This window comes from Trichechus manatus, unplaced genomic scaffold (assembly GCF_000243295.1).
Source record: "Trichechus manatus latirostris isolate Lorelei unplaced genomic scaffold, TriManLat1.0 scaffold00285, whole genome shotgun sequence".
In the NCBI taxonomy this organism is placed as follows: Eukaryota; Metazoa; Chordata; class Mammalia; order Sirenia; family Trichechidae; genus Trichechus; species Trichechus manatus.
The window spans coordinates 1,344,292-1,365,274 of NW_004444221.1; the positions used below are offsets into that span (position 1 = coordinate 1,344,292).

At 35.3% G+C, this 20,983-nt stretch overlaps 1 protein-coding gene across 1 annotated transcript in view; it reads left to right on the plus strand.

Annotated features, from left to right (window-relative positions):
* The window catches only part of REDIC1 (regulator of DNA class I crossover intermediates 1), a 93,394-nt gene that overhangs the window by 34,233 nt on the left and 38,178 nt on the right, over positions 1-20,983 (plus strand). Inside the window, exons 2-7 of the mRNA XM_004390130.1 lie at positions 5,941-5,980; positions 8,143-8,281; positions 10,163-10,295; positions 10,596-10,644; positions 11,583-11,771; positions 17,086-17,201. Coding sequence (XP_004390187.1) covers positions 5,941-5,980; positions 8,143-8,281; positions 10,163-10,295; positions 10,596-10,644; positions 11,583-11,771; positions 17,086-17,201 — 666 coding nt within the window. The remainder of the gene's footprint in view (positions 1-5,940; positions 5,981-8,142; positions 8,282-10,162; positions 10,296-10,595; positions 10,645-11,582; positions 11,772-17,085; positions 17,202-20,983) is intronic.

Consider the following 20,983-nt stretch of genomic DNA (forward strand, 5'->3'; position numbering starts at 1 on the left):
TGGAACAGAATTGAGAACCCAGATGTAAATCCATCCACCTACGGTCACCTGATCTTCGACAAGGCCCAAAGTCCATCAAATGGGGAACAGACAGTCTTTTTAACAAATGGTGCTGGCAAAACTGGATGTCCATCTGCAAAAAAAATGAAACAGGACCCATACCTCACAACATACACAAAAAGTAATTCAAAATGGATCAAAGACCTAAATATAAAGCCAAAATCTATAGAGTTCATAAAAGAAAAAATAGGATCAACGCTAGAGGTCCTAATACACGGCATCAACAGGCTACAAACCATAACCAACAACTCGCAAACTCCAGAAGATAAGCTAGATAACTGGGGTCTTCTAAAAATTAAACACTTATGCACATCAGAAGACTTCACCAAATGAGTAAAAAGAGAACCTACAGACTGGGAAAAAATTTTTGGACATTACGAGTTAGACAAAGGTCTAATCTCCATAATCTACAAGAAAATCCAACACCTCTGCAACAAAAAGACAAAAACCCAATTAAAAATAGCCAAAGGAAATGAACAGACACTTCACCAAAGAAGACATTCAGGCAGCCAACAGACACATGAGGAAATGCTCGTGATCACTAGCCATTAGAGAAATGCAAATTAAAACCACAATGAGATACCATCTCACCCTGGCATTACTAGCACAAATCAAAAACACTGGAAATAACAAATGTTGGAGAGGCTGTAGGGAGATCAGAATTCTTATGCACTGCTGGTGGGAATGCATAATGATACAACCATTTTGGAAAATGATATGACGAAAGCTATAAAAGAAAGGTATAAAAAGCTATAAAAGAAATACCATATGATCCAGCAGTCCCACTCCTAGAAATATATCCTAGAGAAATAAGAGCCGTCACACGAATAGACATGCACACCCATATTCATTGCAGCACTGTTCACAATAGCAAAAAGATGCAATCAACCTAGATGCCCATGAACAGATGAATGGATAAACAATCTATGGTACATACACACAATGGAGTATTATGCAATGATAAAGAGCGATGATGAATCTGTGAAGCATTTCATAACATGAATAAAACTGGAGGACATTACGCTGAGTGAAATAAGTCAATCGCAAAAGGACAAAATGAGACCTCTACTGTAAAAACTCATGTAAAAGTTTACACACAAAAAGAAACAATCTTTGTTGGTTATGAGGGATAGGAGGGGTTGGGGGGAACTAAATAGACGATAGATAAGTGGTAACTTTGGTGAAGGGTAAGAAAGTACACAATACTGGGGAAGCCAGCACAACTTATACAAGGAAAGGTCATGGAAGCTCCATAGACACATCTAAACTCCCTGAGAGACTGAACTGCTGGGCAGAGGGCTGTGGGGACCATGGTCTCGGGGAACATCTGGCTCAATCAGCATAATATAGTTTATAAAAACAGTGTTCTACATTCTACTTGGTGAGTAGCATCTGGGGTCTTAAAAGCCTGTGAGTAGACATCTAAGATACTCCACTGGTCTCCTTCGGGAGCAAGGGAGAATGAAGAGAACAGGTTACAAGGAAAAGATTAGTCCAGAGGACTAGTGGACTACAGCTACCATGGCCTCCACCAGACTAAGTCCAGTCAGCTAGATGGTGCCTGGCTACCACCAGTGACTGCTCTGACCGGGATCGCAACAGAGGGTCCGGGACAGAACTGGGTAAGGATGTAGAACAGAATTCCGACTCACAAAAAAAGACTAGATTTACTTGCCTGATAGATGGAGAAACCCCGAGTGTATGGCCTCTGGACACCCTTTTAGCCCAGTGGTGAAGTCACTCCCAAGGTTCACTATTCAGCTGGGGATTGGACAGCCTCATATAACAAAATGGGACTAATGAGGCACAGCAGTCCAGGGAAAAGGACTAGTAGGCAGGAGGGGAGAAGAAAGCTGGTGATAGGGAACCCAAGTTTGAGAAGGGACAATGCTGACATGTTGTGGGGTTGTTGACTATTGTCATAGGGTAATGTGTGTACTATTTAATAAGAAACTATTTATTCTGTAAACCTTCATCTGAAGTATGAAAAAAAAAAAAGAATTATCTATGTGAGATCAAATTGACAACAGCAACTCAAAACGTTTGATGGGAAGCCTAGGGGTCAGTGAGTTGAAGATAATTGCGATGGAATAATTTGGAAAAGGATAGTGAGAATAGCAGCACAACTGGAAGGGTGTAATCAGTGTCGCTGAATTGCACATGTAGAAAGTTTTGAAATGGTGTATCTTTGGCTATGTATATTTTCACTAGAAAAAAAGGTCCTCCAATGTTGAGAAGGGAGAGTGTTGAAATGTCGTGGGGTTGTTAACCAATGTCATAAAACAATACATGTACTGACTGTTTAATGAGAAAGTATTTGTTCTGTAAACCTTCATCTAAAGTACAATAAAAAATAAAGTATATTGAAAAGCAAAAAATAAAACAAAAAGGTGAACCTCATCCCACCTTCCCTACCCCCAAATTTTCTGGTAATTTAAATTTAAAGGCCAAAATTAGAGAATCAATTAAACTTTGTTGTTGTTGTTGTTGTTAGGTGCAGTTGAGTTGGTTCTAACTAATAGTGACCTTATAGGACAGAGTAGAACTGTCCCATAGGGTTTCCAAGGAGTGGCTAGTGGATTTGAACTGCCGACCTTTTGGTTAGCAGCTGAGCTCTTAACCACTACGCCACCAGGGCTCCCAATTAAACTTATTTTTTATAAAGTACATGTAAACTTTATGAAGAAATTGGCACTTGAATGGGGTCTTAAAGGCATTAAAAGCGCTAAATATGAAGATATGTTAGGAAAAGTGCCCAATAACATAGATAAGAAAAGCATGTATTTTAGTTAGGTTGGTGTTTTGAAGTACATAAAGTGGAAGAAGAACGGAAAACAAAACTGAAGCTAAGTTGGGGCCAGACTGTGGAAGTTCTTTAATGTGAGGCCAGATGCCCTTTTTTTTTATTTGGTTATTGTTAGCTGCCATCGAGTTGGCCCCTGATTCATGGCACCTTCTGTGTAACAGAATGAAACGCTCCTGTGTCTTGCTGTGTCTGCATGATGGGTTGCAGGTTGGACCATTGTGATCCATAGGGCTGCCACTGGTTGATTTTCAGAAGTAGATCACCAGACCTTTCTTCCTAGTTTGTCTTAGTATAGACTCTCCACTGAAACCTGTTCAGCCTCATGGCAACATACAAGCCTTCACTGAAAGGTAGTGGCTGCACATGAGGTACATTGGCCAGAAGTCGAACCCTGGTCTCCTACATAGAAGGTAGGAATTCTACTACTGAACTGCCACTGTCATTGAGTAAACCAGTTGCCGCCAAGTTGGAATCAGCCTATGGCCACCCCAGAACGTTCCGATTCATGGAGACCCCATGTGTGTCAGAGTAGAACTGTGCTCCATAGGGTTTCCAATGGCTAATTTTTTGGACATAGATCACCAGGCCTTTCTTCTGAGGCAGTTGTTGAAATTATTTTGTTCATGTCCCTTAGCTGTAATTGGAGCTGTGTTTTTAGAGTAATTATCCATGTAGTGTAATCCCTATGGAGCATAGTTCTACTCTGACATGCATAGGGTCTCCATGAATCAGAATTAACCCAATAGCAGCTCGTTACCCATGTAGTAAAATATATTGGAGAGCATTTGCATAAAATCAAAGAGACCTTATAAAATATAATTATAGAAGTTGACTACATATTTAATATTGCAGTAGTCAATATAGAATGCTTTTAGCAAATGACTTCTGGGGATTTGCATTTTATATTTGGCAAGCCCTTTTAATTACGTGCAACTTTTTCTTTTTGTAGTTTATTTTTGTCAGAAATAAAATTCCAGCTAATTTCTCCTATTATTTAGGAGATATGTTCTCCAATCATTCCTGTTTTATTTTTAATATTAGCTTAGACAAACCATCAGAAGCAACTGTTTTGCTATTTTTAAATCAATGGAGAATAATCTACTAATCTCTAATGTCTTCTCCAGCTTAACCTTTGATAAATCAAGGAAATGTAATTTCTTTCCTTTTTCTTTTGTAATATTTGAATGTCAGCTTTTTACTTGTGATGCTGTATGCAACAGAATTGATTGGATTCTTTGCTTAATGAACTCAAAATGGTCAATTAAGGCAAAAACCAAACCCGTTGCCATCGTGTTGATTCTGACTCATAGCAACCCTGTAGGACAGAGTAGACCTGCCCCATAGGGTTTCCAAGGAGCGGCTGGTGAATTCAAACTGCCGACCTTTTGGTTAGCAGCCAAACTCTTAAGCACTGCGGCACCAGGGCTCTAATTAAAACAAAAACATTGTGAAATATGTTAAAGAACAAGTTCAATAAGTGGCAAAACTCTGAGGGTTTTCAGTAACTCATTTGTGTAGTTTCTGAAAATCATTGGCAAAAATAAACAGCTTTGTTAATTCTCAGTTGACGTACTTGAGAGGCAGTATAAAGAATAATGCAGTAGTTAAAAACGCTGAAATTAGACTTCCCTGATTTGAATCCTGACTCTACTACTTATTAGCATCGTGACCTTGGGCAAGTTACTTAACCTCTCTGTGCTTTAGTTTCCTTAACAGTAAAATAGAACCTACCTTATAGAGTTGCTGTGGAGATTAAATGGGTTTATACATGTAAAGTATCTAAAGTATTTAGAATGGGTGCAAGATACATAGTACTGATTATTGGCATTTTTTTTTATTATTATTCCATGATTTCACATAGCTAAGACATATTTTGTCAGTTTTACTTATAATTCTTGTACAAATCTTGAATTTGAGACCATAGTTTCATGCATATCTGAAAGATATTTTGTACAACTCTGCTTATGTTTTCATGAATATTTGATAGCATTCCACTATTATTAATAGAGCACATATTTTGCAACCATTAAATACTGCACTGTCATTGAGATTTAGTGCTGAATTTGGTACAAGTATCATAGTTATGATGTATATTAATAATGACTAAGTTTTTTTTTTTAAAAAAGATATGAGATTCCAAGTACATGTAGCTGATATATTAATATAACTGAAGTTGCTCTAATAATAAACTTAACATCTTCTGAAATCCTAAATAGATTTCTACCTTCTTCTCCCTATTCACTATTGATTGTGGTGGAATTTTGAGATACAAAGAAAGGCAAAGAAAATAGAAGTGTTGACCAAGAGTATTGTTAGCATATGATAATGTTTCAGCAATACATCTTTTTTCAAATACATTAATCTCTCTTATTTTGACTTTAAAATTTGGATTTATTTTATGCTTAATTATTTTATCGTAGTATAGAGTATTTCTTATTAGATCCTGAATTTCCTAAGAAAATTTTGTGCAGCATCGTATACTAAAGATGTCATTTTGAGGACTAAGGTGCGCCTGACCCAAGCCATGGTATTTTCAGTTGCCTCTATGCATGTGAAAGCTGGACAATGAATAAGGAAAACTGAAGAATTGATGCCTTTGAATTATGATGTTGGCAAAGAATATTGAATATACCATGGACTGCCAGAAGAACAAAAAATCTTTCTTGGAAGGAGTACAGCCAGAATGCTCTTTAGAAGTGAGGATAGCAAGACTTCATCTCACATACTTTGGACATGTTTTCATGAGGGACCAGTCCATGGAGAAGGACATCATGCTTGGTAGAGGATCAGTGAAAAGAGGAAGACCCTCAACAAGATGGATTGACACAGTGGCTGCAAGAATGGGCTCAAGCATAGCAGCAATTGTGATGATGGCACAGGACTGGACAGTGTTGCACCTAACAACAACAACAACATCATATACTATAAGAACATTTCCATAGTTCTTTCCAGAAAATAATCGAATTATCACTGCACTTTTAGATTTTAATTCCAAGCCTTCAATTCAGCTAATGTGGCAGTTGTTTTAGAGACCACTTCTTTACTCATGTTTGTTATCTTGCTTTCCTTTTCAGGACCAGGGTTTTAATCAAGCAGGAAAGGAGAAAGCAAAAGGTAAGGAAAAAATATTTTTATGTGTGTTAGCCCTATGAGAACAGTCATCTACTGAAGTATTTTTCCAAGAGTAATAATTCAGTTATGTGAAAATGAAGGGCCATCTTCCTTTAGTCTTTTCCATCTTTGTAGATAGCTTGGCTGGCCAACCATTTGGTTCAGGCAGACTTAAGTCATTGGGGATTCCTGCTGTCTTTTTACTTTCAAAATACATCCCAAATCTAATTACTTCTCACTGGCTGTTCTGTTAGCAACTTAGTTTAAATCACTATTATTTATTGCGTGGAGTGCTGTAATCACCTCATAACCTATCTCCTATTTCCTTTTTTTCAGTTTTTAATTACTTTTACTGCATTAAATAATAAAGTTGAGCATATGCATACCTTACAACTGAGCAGTACATATCTGAGAGAAATTCTTGCATATGTGTACTTTAAGACATAATACAAAATGGCTTGAGTCATTGTTGTACAGCCAAAAAGAAAAAAAAAAGAGAGAAAGGAAGGAAAGGGAAAGGAAGAAAGGGAAGCAAAGGAACAACCCAAATTTCTATTAGCTGTAGAATGGTTAAACAAATTGTGGCATATCCAAGTAATAGTACAGCAGTGAAAATGTACTAACTACCTGTAATCAATGTTGATGAATCTCAGAAACAATGTTGAGTAAAAGAAGCAACTGACAGAACATAAACAGTAGGGTTCCATTTATAAAGAAGTTCCAAAACAGATAAAACAGTATCAATTAAGGATATGTTCCAAGGTAGAAAAATTATAAAGAAAAACAAGGGACGATTATTATGGAGGACACTCAGTGAAATGATGCCTCATTATAGTTTTAGTTTCGATTTCCTTGATTACTAATGAGATTCATTCAGGTTTCATCTTTTGTAACCTCCTTTTCCAAGTATTTTGCACATTTTTCAGTTTATCTTTTTTTTTTTTTAATCGTGCTGTGAGAATTCTTTATCATCTCCCTGCTTAAAATCCCCAATTGTTTTCCATTGCTTTTAGAATAAAATCCAGTTTAACCATAGCCTATGAGGACCAGAAGGATCTGCACCCTGCTTGCTTCTCTGCCCTTTTTTTCTTACTACTTGACATTCTTCATTGTATTTCAGCTGCACTGATCTTCTTTCTCCCACTCTTGTTCCCTCTGTCTGGAAAAGTCTCCCTCAGGATATTTGCATGACTGACTTGTCAACATTTGGGTCTCAGTTTATCTATTTCCTCCTCAGACTGGCTTTCTCTGATCACTGCTTCTAAATAGCTCCCTACCCTCCAGTTATTTTCTATCCCACCCCCCCCCTTTTAAAATTTATAACTCTTTTCATAATCTGATATTTTCTTGTTAATTTATTTGTTTATTCTTCCCCCTTTCCTGAGGTTGTGTCTCAGGGACCACAGAGTGACCCCTTCCAAGTATGACAGTAGCAAATTGCCTGGAAGGACATCATCCGGGAAACCATTTCCGTCTGAAACTCTTCGAAGCACAGCGAGATCTGTCGCTGGCCATGCTCACTGTACCCTTGATAGCTTGAGTCCTCTTCCTCCTCGGCTCAAACCCATCTGCACGCTGGTTCAGTGTGTAATTTTTTTTTTTCTTTAATTTTATTGTGCTTTAGGTGAAAGTTTATAACACAAATTAGTTTCTCATTCAAAAATTTGTACACAAATAGTTTTGTGACATTGGTTGCAATCCGCACAGTGTGTCAGCACTCTCTCCCTTTCCCTTTACACCATGGGTTCCCCGTGTCAGTTTGTCCAGTTTTCCTGTCCCTTTTTGCCTTCTCGTCTTTGCTTTTGGGCAGCTGTTGCCCATTTGGTCTTGTATACTTGATTGAACTAAGAAGTGTCATCAGATTTCTACAAACATAATTTCTAATCTTTTGGGACCTAGGAATAGCTTTTAAAGTTCTGCTTAAAGATATTATGTTAACTAAAGAAAGATTCTGAGAGGCTGTGAAATTTAGAGTGTTTAGGGAAAATACAAGTTATTATGATTGATTATAATTTATATATATAGGCATATAAATGTAGTATCACAAAATATAAAAATATCAAGTAAATGATTTAATAGCATTATTGATTTTTTTATTATTTCTGATTCTACCTGAAGCTGTATGGTTGCTGAAATAATTCTTTTAAAATTTTTAATCCTTTTAGGAATATTTTGAAAAGAAAAGGTTAAAATCAAGAATGAAGTTACTGGGAGTTTTATCCCCTGCCAAAAATTCTGCTGTCAGTTTAGACCTTCTTAACCTGTATATAGTAAATCAGATATCTTGCAAGAAGGAAATGTCTGGTAAGTCTTTCTAATAGCGTATTATTTTGACACTAATGCAGTCATAATAACTTTCAACTTTTTAATAAGTTTATAAGCTTAGAATTCAAAAAATATGGAAAATAAACTAATTTTAAAATTTGGTTGCCCCTGTAAGTTAGAAGCTTAGCTAATTTTTGCTTAAAATCTTATATTGCTTAATGGATTTATTTTTATTTTTAGGTATGTATATGTGTCACTATATAAGATTAATTTTACAAGATATAGTTAAACTTATTAGAGTGCAGTTGTTTCAGTTATTACATCATTCCATGTAGGCAGATGTCATCAAAGCTTAGCTAAAGATCAGAGAATAAACATCTGTAATATCTTACTCTGTTTAGAGAGCTTATTCTAAGAGAGAAGCTTAAAGTATTTTTGTCTCAGTGATTAACTTACTATCTCACAACTTGAATTATTTCTTAGGCATTGCTGAGATGTTAACTATAGTAGTCTAATACTTCTTAATAAAGTCCATTTTGGCCTGTATTTGAATTCTTCAAGTAAATAAAACATTTAATCAGAGTTATTTATCTTTTCTTTCTCAAGGGGACTTGGGTTTGATATTTAATTTTTAAAACGAATCCTAAAATGAGAGCTTAATAAACAAGACACTTCATGAAGAGGGATAGAAATTGATCATAGTCTTGTTAATATCTCCTCTTTTCCTTTCTCTGCCATTTTTGTCTCTCTCTCCATAGATGACAATTTACACAGAAAATTTAGCTATACATTAATTAGAGTAAATATGTTTTCGTAGACTTTGAGAATAAAACTTTTTGTTGTAAATGTTTAATGTATTTACCTTTATTTATCCCCTTACTTCTTCACTTTCTTTTCTTTCATTCATTCATTCAACATATGCTTATTGAGTACCTTCCATAAGTACTGTCTTGAGTGGTGGAAACAATAGAAAGCAAGATTTTATTACTCAGGACTCATGGTAACATGAGACAGAAATTAATTTCATGACAGAGATTAAAAAAAGGAATACATTTCCTTACTTAACTAAAAGGAAAGGCAATAGTGCAGTTGGGCCTCAGAGGCAACTTGAATTAGGGACTTGAGTACTACCAGGATTCTCTCTCACCTCAGATATTAGCTTTATCCTCTCAGACTGTCTTCATCAGTGGGACTCAAAATGTGGCCTCAGGAAACTTCCATTGCTCATCTCTGCTAGTTTTGCCACCAAGGAAAGACCGAGAGTTGTTTCTCTGGTTCCCAATTTTTAAATTCCGTTGAAAGGCTGTTGATTTGACCTACTAGTGCCAGGTGCCAGCAGTGGAACAATTACCTATAACCAGAGGTATGGGATACTATTATTGGTCCCTCTTGGGTCAGATGGCTACCCCTATACTAATTATTTTGTCCGGAGAGGCAGGGTTTTATAAAAAAGATAGGAAGTACCCACTTGAACTGTATAATTAAGGTGGGTATAAAAAGCATTTTCCAGAAAAGAAAATTAGCGAAAAGTACTGAACAGAAAAAAAGAGTGAATTAATCAAGTACAATCAAGTGTGTTAAGTGCTGTAACAGAGAAAATACCTAGGGTCATGGGAATGTATAACAGCACTTGATACTGTCTGGGAGACAGGGAAGTCTTGGAGGAAGGAAAAAAGAAGTAGAACTGAATTAGTAAGGCCCCTTTTATGAGGAGAATGTAAGATTATAAAGAAAAAGATTTTTGAATTATCTGCAATAATTGTTGGTACTTCAATGCATTCTTCTAGTATATATAGAATATAGGTTTAGTAAAAGTTCTAAGAGGCACATTTATTTAATGAACATGATATACCAAGCAATGCTTTTAAAAGATCTTATTATTCTTATTTTTAACTATAATTATAAATTTTTTCATTATAGAAACTGTGAGAAAACCAATCCATGTGAACATGAATAGAGACATAAAATTGCCCCTGAGAAAGCATGATTTGGAACTTCCAATGTCACCTAACTGTGTTCCGTCTAAACTCTGCCTTGATGATACAGAAAACAAGTAGGTTTTAGCTAAGTTTTATATTATTAGGTATTTAAACTGATCGTTATCAACACTTTTGTTTGTTGAAAAATGTACAAGGGGCTTCCCTTCTAGCTCCAGTTTTTGTTTAGCTTTTAGCAGTATTGTAAAATTAAGGCCTTAATTAAATGGCCTAGTGTTGGTACTGTTTTACACACAGTTTGACTTCCCATATTATAGAAATTTCTATGTCCAGTATTCATATAATTTTTATGAAACTTAGCAATATTATGACCGTGCCGTCTGTATTTTTAATCTTAATTTTTTTCTTCACATTAGTATATACTGTCAAAGACTAGGCAGCAAGGAAGAACTTGGTTCAGTTCAGGTGAGATTATTTTTAAAAATTATAGTATTATATGGGGCCATTATTTTAACAATCATGACATGCCACAAAGTGGTCTAAATTTTTGAATATTGGGAAAAATTAGTAATTTTCTTTTGCATGATTCTTACAGTCTTTAAAACAATTCTTTTTAAAGCTTTTCAAGGTAAGGAGCTTATACCTTCAGAACACCTTAATAGGTTGTTACGAGAAACATTTTGGAGTACTGGTAATGTAGACCAGGCTTATGTATGCATAACATTTGATTCTACTGGTATCTGATGAGCCCCAAAGGGCCACTCACTTGGGGATTCTTATTTTGAGCTCATGTGATTATTGAGCAATTCGTCTTTTCAAAGATAGGACCAGATTATTTTATTCTATATCAAATTGTGATGTTTAGTTCTCACATTAATCCCCAGGTTATTTTTTCCTTTAAAATATAACAAATTAAATTTTAATTGATTAAAAAATATATAAATTGTGAATAAAAGCTTGAAATTTTGCTTAAGGTCCAATCCCATATTATTAACTATCCTCTCTTTTCTTTGAATTTCCAGAGTAAAACTAGATCAGAAAGATAAAGGCAATAATACTAAAATTAAAATCTTTTAGAAATTCTTCCCCCTGAATTGTGGATTAATGAAACTCAGATTTCTTGTCATTAGGAGCTGGCTATAATATGCAGGAGTGGAGTTTGAGAGTGAAAGGAAGCAGTTGTGGAAAAGGGCAGATAGAAAAGGAGTTCTTAAATATAACCTTAGTTGATAACCTCTCTCATTTTGATATATCCTGTCAATTACTGATGACTTGCCTTCCCTTGAGAATTTTTCTGTTGCAACTCCTTACCTTTTTACTTATTTTAATTTCAGTGTTTTGACTTTCTTTTTCTCCAATTTACATATTTTGTATTTTAAATGTTTGTATCTCCTTTCATATAGTCATCACAAGTTATGGACTCATGTAGTATGTCCGAACCTCAGTTCAACAGAATAGAAAACTGCAGATTCTCTCCACCATCTCTTTCAGCAGAATTGTCTTCTGACAGTCGTATTCCAAAACAAAATTTCACTCCCCAAATAACACCTAGTCCTTGGAACGTTGCATATGAAAAAAAGCAAAACGAGCAGGTAACTTTGAATCATTAATTTTTAGCATCTTATATTTTCGTGATATGATATTTTTTCTCTTTTTATAGATTTAATAAATGTAAGTTGTGAATTGCTATAGGTGTAACCAAATTAGGAGATCAGTTAAATATAATAACTCCCCTTAGGTTAAAAGAGGAGCCTTTGTGTTGCAGTGGTTAAAAGTAATCAGCTGCTAACCAGAATGTTGGCAGTTCGAACCCACGAGCTGGTCTGCTGGAGAAAGATGTGGCAGTCTGTTTTTGGAAAGATTTACAGCCTAGGAAAACCCTATGAGGCAGTTCTACTCTGTCCTGTAGGGTTGCTATGATTCAGAATAGACTTGATGGCAGTGGGTTTGGGTCGGCAGTGGGTAGGTCAAAAATTTATTTCTCTGCATTATAGAAGATTATGAATCCAAAAACTGAATGTTCTAAAACGATCTTTGAAATTATCATCTTTTTAGAATATTATTGACAGTACAATAATTGAAAATAATTTTATGTCATACGGTAGTTGATAATAGTGTAATTCATTGTAAATGACTAGTTGGTGATGTCATGGTAGCCTGATGCGCAAGATATGGAAGGGGTCCTGTGAATAGTAATGTGCAATCTCAGTGATTTCATAGTAGTCTGTTAAAGTATGAGTTGTGATGGCTTGATTCTTTTTATGATTTGGCAGATGACAACTGTTTATATGTACTTCAATTAAAACTATACAAATATATTTATATAGATAGAGATACATAGTATTAAAATGTTGTTCAATCACTGTTTTTTAGAGATAAAAATGGAAAACCATTCAAATATTTTTTATCTGAAATAGATCTGGTACAGAACATATCAAGAAGTGAACTTCTACTAGATTTATACAGAGTTTGAGAAAAATTATTAAAGATTACTATAGTAATATGTAATGATAATGAAGAAAATAGTTTTGTTATCAAGATTTGTTTTGAATTTCTCCAATTTTTAGCATGTAATGACCTTATATGATATTTATTTATTTACTTATAATTTATAGATAAATTTATAATTTATGATTTTGTAAATTACATTATTTATAATCATATTAAAACATATGACCTTGTTGTTGTTAGGTGCTGTCAAGTTGGTTCCAACTCATAGCGATGCCATGTCCGACAGAACAAAACACTGCCCGGTCCTGCACCATCCTCACAATCATTTTTATGCTTGAGCCCATTGTTGCAGCCACTGTGTCAATCCATCTCGTTGAGGGTCTTCCTCTTTTTCACTGACCCTCTGCTTTACTTAGCATAATGTCCTTCTCCAGGGACTGATCCCTCCTGATAATATGTCCAAAGTATGTGAGATGTAGTCTCGCCATCCTTGCTTCTAAGGAACATTCTGGCTGTACTTCTTCCAAGACAGATTTGTTCATTCTTTTGGCAGTCTGTGGTATATTCAGTATTTTTCACCAGTATCATAATCCAAAGGCATCAATTCTTCTTCAGTCTTCCTTATTCATTGTCCAGCTTTCACAAGCATATAGGTGATTGAAAGCACCATGGCTTGGGTCAGGCACACCTTAGTCTTCAAGGTGACATCTTTGCTTTTGAACACTTTAAAGAGCTTTTTTGCAGCAAATTTGCCCAGTGCAACGCATCTTTTGATTTCTTGACTGCTGTTTCCATGGGCGTTGATTGTGGATCGAAGTAAAATGTAATCCTTGACAACTTCAATCTTTTCTCTATTTATCATGATGTTGTTGATTGGTCCAGTTGTGAGCATTTTTGTTTTCTTTATGTTGAGGTGTAATCCATACTGAAGGATGTGGTCTTTGATCTTCATCAATAAGTACTTCAAGTCCTCCTCACTTTCAGCAAACAAGGTTGTGTCACCTATATAACACAGGTTGTTAATGAGTCTTCCTCCAGTCTTGATACCCCCTTCTTCTTCATGTAGTCCAGCTTCTAAGATTATTTGTTCAGCATACAGATTGAATGAATATGGTGAAAGGATACAACCCTGATGCACACCTTTCCTGACTTTAAACCACGCAGGATCCCCTTGTTCTGTTCTAACGACTGCCTCTTGATCTGCATAAGTGTTCCTCATGAGGACAATTAAGTGTTTTGGAATTCCCATTCTTCGCAATTTTATCCATAGTTTGTTATGATCCACACAGTCGAATGCCTTTGCATAGTCAGTAAAACACAGGTAAACATCTTTCTGGTATTCTCTGCTTTCAGCCAGGATCCATCTGACATCAGCAGTGATATCCTAGTTCCATGTTCTCTTCTGAATCCGGCTTGAATTTCTGGCAGTTACCTGTTGTTGTGCTGCTGCAACTGCTTTTTACTGATCTTCAATGAAATTTTACTTGCGTGTGATATTAATATTGTTTGATAGTTTGAGCATTCAGTTGAATCACCTTTCTTTGTAATAGGCATAAATATGAATCTCTTCCAGTCATTTGGCCAGATAGCTGTCTTCCATTATTTCTTGGCATGGATGAGTGAGCACTTCCAGTGCTGCATCTGTTTGTTGAAATACATCAGTTGGTATTCTGTCAATTCCTGGGGTGTTGTTTTTCGCCAGTGACTTCAGTGCAACTTGGACCTCTTCCATCAGTACCATTGGTTCCTGATTACATGCTGCCTCCTGAAATGGTTGAATGTTGACCAATTCTCTTTGGTATAGTGACTGTTTATTCCTTCTATCTTCTTTTGATGCGTCCTGCGTCATTTAATATTTTCCCTGTAGAATCCTTCAGATTGCAACTCGAGGCTTGAATTTTTTCTTCAGTTCTTTCCGCTTGAGAAATAGTGGGCGTGTTCTTCCCTTTTGGTTTCTAACTCCAGGTCTTTGCACGTGTCATTATAATACTTCGTCTTCTTGAGCTGCCCTTTGAAATCTTCTGTTCAGCTCTTTTACTTCATCATTTCTTTGATTTACTTCAGCTACTTGACATTCACGAACAAGTTTCAGAGTCTCTTCTGACATCCATTTTGGTCTTTTCTTTCTTTCCTGTCTTTTTAATGACCTCTTGGCTTTCTTCATGTATGATGTCCTTGATGTCCTTCCATAACTTGTCTGGTCTTCGGTTATTAGTGTTCAATACATCTTTCTTGAGATGGTCTCTAAATTCAGGTGAGATATAGTCAAGGTCATATTTTGACTCTCGTGGATTGTTCTAATTTTCCTCATCTTCGACTTGAACTTGCATATGAGCAATTGATGGTCTGTTCCACAGTTGGCCCCTGGCCTTTTTCTGACTGTTGATATTGAGCTTTTCCATCATCTCTTTCCACAGATGTAGCTGATTTGATTCCTGTGTATTTTTAATTATATTTAAAGTTTATAAATCATATAGTTGATAATTTATAAATATTATAGTAAGTTAAACTAACTTATAAGTTATAATTATATAAATATTATAATTTATATTTGAAGATAAATTTATAATTATAGCTCAATTTATTAAAGTATTTAAAATGTTTTATGTTTTACAAAGAAGAGAAAAATGAAGTATTATATTCAGTGATATATGTTAGCCTTATTAATTTAATGACCCAATAATTTGTGAATGATGCAGTGAAAAACATTCAATTGCCCATTCAGTTTATATTTTATAAGACAAAAACTTGTATTCCAAATCAGCTTACATCTTATCTTTGCTCTGTTAAACTGTTAATATGGGATAGAGAATAAACCTTTCTGTAATGTCTACTTAAACAATTTCCTGCTTGGTTATCATGTTATAGACTGCAGGTTAGTGTTTAGAGAGGTAAATAATGTTGTATCTATTTATGACAGAAGAGAGAAAAGAGAGGTTAATGTCCCTTTCCAAGGTATTCCATTGATCAGGCATAATGTCACATGGTAAAGGATTAAGAAAGTATTTAATAGCTTATTTGGAGGGATTTCAAGAACAGAGAGACAAATTAAAATGAAATTATACAAAAGAAAATGAGTTGAAAGAAAAGATTAGGAAGAAAAAGTGGTTTTGGGCTCATTGGTCCCTAGGGATGTAGTATTGAACTAATATGTAACATTACAGTCTCTTCTCTTTTGATTTATTTCTTTCTCAGTTCAAGGGATGACTTTATCTCTGCATCTCTGTTACTGTCTCTCTTTCTGAGGCCAAGATGTAGTATCAGACTTTATTACCAGCTCACTCTGATTTTGGATTTTTTTAAGACTTCTTTTTCCTCTTCCTTATTCCCCCTCTTTTTTCCTATTTCTCTCATTGATTGTCTTTGAACATCTCATTTCTGTGTCATGGGTTATAAATCACATATACTACATATATAAATTATAATTGTTGAATAGGAGTAGTGTTGGGTCAGTATAATATCTTACTTTTATATGGCACCTTCCACATTAACAAATGAGTTATCTGCTTCTCCTACAGTCTTCACATAACATTTTGTACTCAATAATATTGATATTCAGAAAGATTAAAGTAGCAATCTAAAAGTACTCAGTGAAGGTAGAACTGAGATAGTTCAGCTGTTTTATTTCAATAAACTATTATTTCCTGTCATAGCAATTTAACTTTGATTTACTCAAGATCTTGGTTGTTCTGGGTGTTTTTTGTATCTTGTTTAACTCTCAAAAAATGGTTAGTTCACCATAGAATCAACTCTGTTATTTTCACAGTCATTCAAATACTGATACTAGTTTCATTGTTAGAAAATTATTTTCTTTTCACTAAGGACTACAATTACTTTCTTTTAGACTAAAAAAAAAAATGTTGTTGTTGTTGGTCGCCACGGTGTCGATTCTGGCAACACCATGTGTGAAAAGTAGAACGGCTCCATAGGGTTTTCAGGACTATGACCTTTCAGAAGCAGATCGCCAGGCCTATCCTCTGAGGCATCTCTAGGTGGGTTTAAACCGCCAACCTTTTGGCTACTAGTTGAATGCTTAACTCTTTGCGCCACCCAGGGACTCCTAAATATAGATGTTGTTGTTGTTAGGTGCCAACGAGTCGGTTCCGACTCATAGCGACGCTGTATACAACAGAAAGAAACACTGCCTGGCCCTGCACCATCCCCACAATCATTATTATGCTTGAGCCCGTTGTTGCAGCCACTGTGTCAATCCATCTTCTCAAGGGTCTTCCTCTTTTTCGCTGATCCTGTACTTTACCAAGCATGATGTCCTTCTCCAGGGACTGGTACTTCCTGATAACATGTCTAAAGTATGTGAGATGAAGTCTCGCCATCCTTGCTTCTAAGTAGCGTTCTGGCTCTACTTCCACTTAAATGGCCTTTATATGGTAAATAGTTTATTTTGTATATATGCACATTTACTATTTTGGCAGTTTCTTTTCCTTTTTTTTTCAGCCCAGTAATGTTAACTATTCGAGATCCTTGCTTCCCAAATTAAATGAAAGTCAAGATGCTCCCATTTCATCATATAAAGCTGCACAGTTTGGAACATTATTTGAAAGATTAAACAGGTAAGCAAAGATGCTGAAGGAAATAAAACTGTAGCATACGTTCAGTTACTTAATTTTTAATGGACACAAATATTTTTAGTTAGAAATATAAACCTACTTTAGGAAAACTAAAAAAAATTCAGTAGATGTAAAATGTAGCATTTAATTATAGTTGTTTAAGTAATTATTTTTTAATGTGTACGTCTACCTTTCATTTATTTATTTAAAAAATATTTTGATCCAAGGTGTTTTTTACCTATTTTATATTCTCCGTGTATTAGTTTTTTTTTTTTTCCTGTATCATAAATATGTTGCTTTCTTTTTCACATATGTGGTAGTTGGTACAGCAGAATTCCGCTTTTATTTTCTAGATGTCTGTATATAAACTCTGGTTCACTGTTTTAAATTCCATTAAACTTGTAAAACCAGTTTGAACACTTTTGGTAATCATAGTGAGAAACCTTGGCTCTGTAATCCTGTCCCAGCCTTCGTCATTTTAGTAAATGGCACTACTATTCAATCAGTTGCTTAAGCCAAAAGAATAAGAGTTGTCCTTGCTTTCTTCCCTTCCTTCACATTCCCAATATTCATTTCATCAACAAAATGTTTTCAATTCTGTCTTCTAAGTGAACTTTAAGCCTGTCTGCATACTTTTCCATCTCAATGGGTTCTCAGTCTACACCACCACTGTCTTTTTCCTGGAGAATTATAATAGCCACATAGCAGTTCTTTTTGTTTCTTCTTTGTCCCAAGATCCATTTTTTTACAGCTTTATTAATGTAAAATTGACATACAGTAACTGAACTTATTTAAAAATGTATGCTTTGACAAGTTTTGACATATGTCAAAGTAATGAACTTATTCATCATCCCTAGTACTTTCTTTGGGCACCTTTGTAATTCCTCCCACCTGTGGCTTTACATTCTCTCCTCACATCCGCAACCACTGTTCTGCTGTCACTGTAGATTAGTTTGTATTTTCCATAATTTTATATATATGGTATCATTCAGTATATTCTCCTCTTTTTGTCTGTTTCTGTCACTCAGAATAATTGAGATTCATCCATTTTGCTGTGTGTATTGGTAGTTCACTCCTTTTTTTGCTAAGTAGTATTCTATTGTATGGGCATAGCACAGTTTATTAATTCACTTGTGGGTGGACATTTGACTTGTTTTAATTTGTTTTAGTTTTTGACTATTCCAGATAAATTTCTATGAAAGTTCATGTACAGGTCTTTATTTGGACATGTTTTCATTTCTCTGGGGTAAACACTTACGAGTGGAACGACTAGGTCATATGGTAGATATGTTTAACTTTTTAACCCTTTGTGACTAAGCAAACATACTGTATCTTAGCCACTTTTTATGCCTCTGGAGTTCCTTGGGAGTATACTTCTCCTTCTAAAAGTACTTGCTTCCCTCCAGTGCGGACTTGTATAATGGTGAAAGGCAAAAGAAACAGTCACTGAAGCAAAATAGCTGAGGTATTAGGCAAAAGCAGAGGTGCCCCATGTACCCAAATGGAAGGCACCCCACAATAAAGCCTGCTACCCAAGACCAGTGGGCCAGATGGGCTCCCAGAAATCATGTATTTTCACATAATATTTCTCAAAATCTGTATTACCAGCCCAAAATTTAAACACACTTAATGACTCAGCATACATTCCTCTACTGAAAACACATGATATTAACAAAAAATTCAAAGCAGAAAATATTTGGGTCTTTTAAGAAACTGCCAAACTGTTTTCCAAAGTCATTTATACCATTTTATATTTTCTCACCACAATATATGAGAGTTTCAATTGCAACACATTGTTGCCAGCACTTGGCAGTCTTTTGAAATTTAAACCATTCTAGTCAGTGTATAGTTGTATTTCATTGTGGTTTTAGTATGCATTTTCCTAATGACTAGTGATATCGGCATCTTTTCATGTGCTTGCTAGCCATTCATGCATCTCTGGTGAAATGTTTACTCTTTTCATCTTAATGGTATCTTTTTGAAGTGCAAAAGTTTTAGATTTTTTTTTAAGGCTTTTTTTTAATTGTACTTTAGATGAAGGTTTACAAAACAAATAGTTTTTCATTAAGCAGTACACATGTTGTTTTATGACATTGGTTAACAACCCCATGACATGTCAACACTGTTCCTTCTCAACCTTGGGTTCCCTATTACCAGCTTTCCTATACCCTCCTGCCTTCTAGTTTCATTTTGTTTTATGGGGCTGTCTAATCTTTGGCTGAACAGTGAACCTCAAGAGTGACCTCATTACTGAGCTAAAAGGGTATCTGGGGGCCATACACTTGGGGTTTCTCCAGTCTCTGTCAGGCCAGTAAGTCTCATCTTTTTTTATGAGTTAGAATTTTGTTCTACATTTTTCTCCAGCTCTGTCCGGGGCCCTCTGTTGTGGTCCCTGTCAGAGCAGTCAGTGGTGGTAGCCGGGCACCATCTAGTTGCACTGGACTCAGTCTGGTGGAGGCCGTGGTAGTTGTGGTCCATTAGTCCGTTGGACTAATCCTTCCCTTGTATCTTGTTTTCTTCATTCTCTCTTGCTCCCGAAGGGGTGAAACCAGTGGAGTATCTTAGATGGCTGCTCACAGCCTTTTAATACCCAAGATGCTACTCACCAAGGTAGAATGTAGAACATTTTCTTTATAAACAGTGTTATGCCAATTAAGCTAGATGTTCCCTGAGACCATGGTCTCTACAGCCCTCCGCCCAGCAGTTCAGTCCCTCAGAGAGTTTGGATGTGTCTGTGGGGCTTCCATGACCTTTTCTTGTACACATTATGCTTCCCCAGTATTGTGTACGGTCTTAACCTTCACCAGAATTACCACTCTATTGTCTATTTAGTGTTCCCCCCCACCCCTCCCATCCCTCATAACCAACAAAGATTGTGTCTTTTTGTATAAAGGACAAATATTGAATGAAACCACTACTGTAAAAACTCATGAAGAACTCAAGTTTTAGATTTTGATGAAGTAAAATTTATTAATTTTTTCATTTATGAATCATGCTTATGGTGTCATATAACTAACAATTATTTGCCTCACCCAAGGTCATGAAGATTTTCTCTTATGTTTTCTTCTGTTTTTAGTTTTAGTTCTTATTTTTGGGTCTCTGATCTATTTTGAATTAATTTTTAAGTGTGGTATGAGATAAGGGTCTAAATTCATCTTTTGAATTTCTCGAAAAGAATATCTTTTCTTCATTTAATTGCTTTGGTGCTTTTGTCAAAAATCAATTGACCAAAAGTATAAGATTCCTCTGCCACACCAGGACTCTCAATTCTATTCCATTGATTAGTGTCTTGATTATTGTAGCTTTGAAATCAGGAACTATATTAGTCTTCCAGTTTTTTCTTTTTCAAAAATGATTTGACTCTTCTTTGTCCTTTGCATTTACATATAAATTTTAGAATCAGCTTGTGGATTTCTGTTAAAAAACAAACAAACAAACAAAAAACATGCCTGGATTTTGATAGAAATCGTATTGCATCTATAGATCAATTTGGGGCAAATTGTCATCTTAACTATAGTGATTAGTCCAATCCACGAACAAGAAATGTCACTTCTCTTATTTTGGTCTTCTTTATCTCAGCAGCGTATTGTAGTTTTCAATATATAAGTCTTATGCTTCTTTTGTTAAATGTATTCCTAAGTATTTTATCTTTTTGTTGCTACTGTGAATGAAATAGTTTTCTTAATTTCATTTTTGGATTGTTCATTGCTATTATATAGAAAGGAAGTTATTTTTTTTTTAATTTAAAAAATTTTTTTTATTGTACTTTACTTTTTTATTTTTAT